This window comes from Propithecus coquereli, unplaced genomic scaffold, assembly GCF_000956105.1.
Source record: "Propithecus coquereli isolate 6110/MARCELLA unplaced genomic scaffold, Pcoq_1.0 Scaffold208, whole genome shotgun sequence".
Classification (NCBI taxonomy): domain Eukaryota; kingdom Metazoa; phylum Chordata; class Mammalia; order Primates; family Indriidae; genus Propithecus; species Propithecus coquereli.
The window spans coordinates 669022-672757 of NW_012145856.1; the positions used below are offsets into that span (position 1 = coordinate 669022).

The 3736-nt window shown below is 52.6% G+C and overlaps 1 protein-coding gene across 1 annotated transcript in view; it reads left to right on the forward strand.

The window, feature by feature from the left end:
• Positions 1 to 2346: 2346 nt before the first annotated feature.
• FABP1 (fatty acid binding protein 1, liver) overlaps positions 2347 to 3736 on the forward strand; it is a 5572-nt gene continuing 4182 nt past the window's right edge. The window contains exon 1 of the mRNA XM_012644189.1: positions 2347 to 2538. Coding sequence (XP_012499643.1) covers positions 2461 to 2538 — 78 coding nt within the window. The 5' untranslated portion in view covers positions 2347 to 2460. The remainder of the gene's footprint in view (positions 2539 to 3736) is intronic.

A 3736-nucleotide genomic window follows, 5' to 3' on the forward strand; every position in this document is an offset into this window, starting at 1 on the left:
GTCACCCCACGCCCTCTGGCTGGTCCCTCTCCTCCCTGCCTGGTGCACCCTCTCCCTTCTCCTGCAGTCTAGAGGAGGGAGAGGAAGACACACACGGGCCTCTCCTTGTCTCCTGTGCAATGCAGCAGCCTTTCCCTTCGCCAGTCAGCTCTCGCTGACACACGGTCTGGGATCTCACACACTCCTCTCCCAGGCAGCTCATCTGGTCATTTGCACACACACACACACACACACACACACACACACACACACACACTTCTCTGAGAGGAATTCTCATGCCAGTTCTTAAAATGATGGGTTTTTCACTTCCTTCCATATACAAAAAATGAAAAATCAATATTCCACCTAGAGATCAGGGTTGAATGTGGGCTCCCTTAGTACAACAAGACATGTTGAAAGACCCATAATCCAGGCTCAGAACAAGGCGAGAGAGGGGACTGCGGGTGTCCCCATCATGCTCTCAGCCACTTTGCCCCTTCCCATCCTGGTGCTCGGGCAGATGTGGTGATATAAACAGCCATGAGTTCTCACACGTAACCTGCTCAGCTTCCTACAGGGACAGCCCAACACGTGGCCTGGGAAGCACTGTGTGTCCCGGACACTGTCAGAGGAGGGCCCCTCTGTGCTGCAGGGAAAGGGGAGCTGGTGCCAGGATCTGCACCACTGCGTGCTCAACGAGTGCTCTCTGCCCACGCCGCTCTGAGCATGGTGATCTCCCCATGGCAGGGTGCGCGCTAATGCCACTGGTCACAGATGGCAGAGAAGGGCCCTGGCATTGCACCTGTGGGTTCAGGTGAGAACATCTAAAGTGCTTTGCTGGATCGATATGTCCAAATGCTGGAGAGTGTGGAGGGTGTGTGGGGTCTGGAGACTGCAGAGCACACCCCTCCTGTGGGCTGGCACACCTGCATTGGTCCCGCACTTTCCATGCGTGTCTTCCCATGGTGTCGATGTCCCCTGGCACGAGCTCTCATCCACTCACATGCCCCTGGCCTCCTGCCCAACCAGACCCTGAGGGCTGCAAAGCTTCGAGAGAGAGTGGCTTGGGCGCAGGCACAGAGACGCAGACCCCCCGCAATGTGCTCACTTGGCCTGTGACTGGAACTACAACCTGGGGAGAAAGGAGGGACAAAAGTGGAGAGGTAGACCAGAGCCGGGTTTTCAGGGTTGGCAGCCCTGCTGAAAGTTTAGGCAATGGAATCATTTTCCAAGCCAAAAGTGAGAGCTCGTCACAGAAAAGTAGGGGTGTTGTTGGGGGTGGTCATCATGATGGTACATGAGACACTAGGGCTCTCCTGGCTACCCAGGACCTGTGGTCTCTGGAACTACAGGAACTGCCAGAAGCTCGCGCCCGGAGGAGGCCGGAGGACAAAGCCTGGAGGCTGCGAACAAGGAGGTTGACACCGAAGCACAGGCAGAGAAGGGAGACAAGCTGGTGGTTCTGGGTGCTTGCTGAGAGCTTCCTTGGAGGCCGGAAGCGGGGTGATATGCCTCCATTGCGCCACATCTCTCTGCGCTTCACCACAATTAGGCACATCCCAAGGCCTCTGGAAGTGCTGCTGGGCCATCTCCCCAAGGCCGGTGCCAGTCAGGGGCTCCCCGGGTATAACCTCAAATCCCCCGTCCTGCCCTTCTAGGCAGCGATGGGGTAAGCCAGCAGGTTCCAGTTTCCCTCTTCCCCCTCCCTCATCTCTGCCTAATAAATCTCAGTTTCCACACACTGCCCTTTAGATGTGCTGCTTTAACACTTTAAATCTGGACTTCGGGGGCCCGTAACCATCAGGAAGGAATTCTCAGAATACAAAATCACTCTGGGGGCTGATGACAACTCTAAAAATGAAGTTTGTGTGATGATAAGGATGGGAAGAAATCGTAAGGTTACGTAAAGAAGGTGAGGGTTTGAGTTCAAAGGAAGTCTTTGGTATTTTTCTGTGTGATTATATACACACTCACATGTACACACATATGTAGACACATGTGTATACATGTCTATGCAGATATATACACAAGCATGTACATATGTGCATATATGTGCATGTGCACACATTTTAGGCACACAACACAAAGGCACACATATACACACAAATACACAACATACAAACATGTGCACACATGTATAACATATATATGCACGCATGTGTGTGTGTGTGCATACACACACTTGCTTCGGGGAAGAGTGATGAGTCACCTTAAAGGTTGCAGGGCCAAGAGCTTTGTACTCGAATGGCATTCATTACTGTTTGCTGACTGAGGGCAAACCTCTGCCGTGCCCATCCTGTTCTTTATCGTTGACCATTGCTCTCAGGAGTTAATGTTTGAACCTGGTCATAAAGAAATTGACAGCTGCTGACCTCTGGTCCATATTCGAAGGGAAAGAAGCCCCCTATAAAACAGCCCACAGTGGCAAGTCTAACCTACAGAGCTGTGGGTCAGCTATAGAGAGGGAGACTTATCGCCACCATGAATTTCTCCGGCAAGTACCAACTGCAGAGCCAGGAAAACTTTGAACCCTTTATGAAGGCAATGGGTGAGTGCAAGGCTGGACGCCAGGGTTCTAGGTCCAGCCCCACCGGCAGTGGCTATTCAGGGTTTGGATGTTGAGAGGGGAGGAGAGGTTCAGGCTACACACAGACTGAGGTGCATTTTGTCGATTTTTGTGGTTACCCGCAGCTCATGCTATTACTCACTGGGCAAGGCCACCCCGCAGGCAAGTGGAAAGAGCATTGAACTTAGGTGTGATCTGCATTGGTGCCCATGTTGCTGGTACTTCACTGTGTGGTCCTGTCCCTTCAATCATGCCCTCATGCATGCATTCATTCCTCTGTCAAACATCGATCCTTGGATCCAACCGGCACTGAGCACTGTGCTAGGGGGATACCAGAGGAACAGATAATGATGAGCTATATTTTCAAGGTGGCAGTTTAAAGAGAGAAGGAGAGAAGAAATAAGGGAAATATATGCACTAAGGTGTGTAGTGCTGACGGTGCCAGGCACTGGGCTAAGCACTGGATATGCAATACCCCATTTAATCCTAACGAAGAGCTCTGAGCTGGGTAGTATTATTCTCCCACTTTACAGTGAGGCAACCGAGGCCGAGAGAGGTTAAGTAATCATGACCAAGGTCGTCCAGGCTGGAAGTGTTTGAGTTGGGATTGGAAGCAGGTGCTGGTTCCCAGAAAACTTGTTTTAACCCCTGTGCCTCCCAGGGTCACATAGAGGAGGGTGCGGCTCTTGGGAAGGGGAAGGCTCTTGGGAGGGGAAGGGGTCTTAGGCTGAGCCTTGGTAGATAAGCAGGTGTCTGCCAGGGAAGCAGGGGAGGGAAGCATGCTCCAGGTCCAGGGAGCCCTGTGAGCAGAGGGTGCAGTGTGACAAGGAAGGGTGCAGAGAGGGAGAAGGGTACAGGAGACAGCAGGGCCAGGGAGGGGAGGACTTTCAGGGCTGATATCTTCTTCTGCAGCCAAGTCACGCCACCTCTGTGTCTTGCACCCCTCCCTGCGCAACAAGACCCTCCACTCCCACTGTCAACCCACATGATTATTGTGAACTCAATTCATGCAACATGCACATATGCTCTGACATTTGTAAAGCCCTACCCCAGGGCAAGGGACTGCTAGTCTGTCTCCCTCCAGAGCCTGCACTGCACAGGTGAACACAGGTTTGCCTGGCACAGTCCTGCTGTGTGCATGTTGTCCTGGCATAATTATGCATAGCTCCCCCGTCACTTTCAGGAGTGACC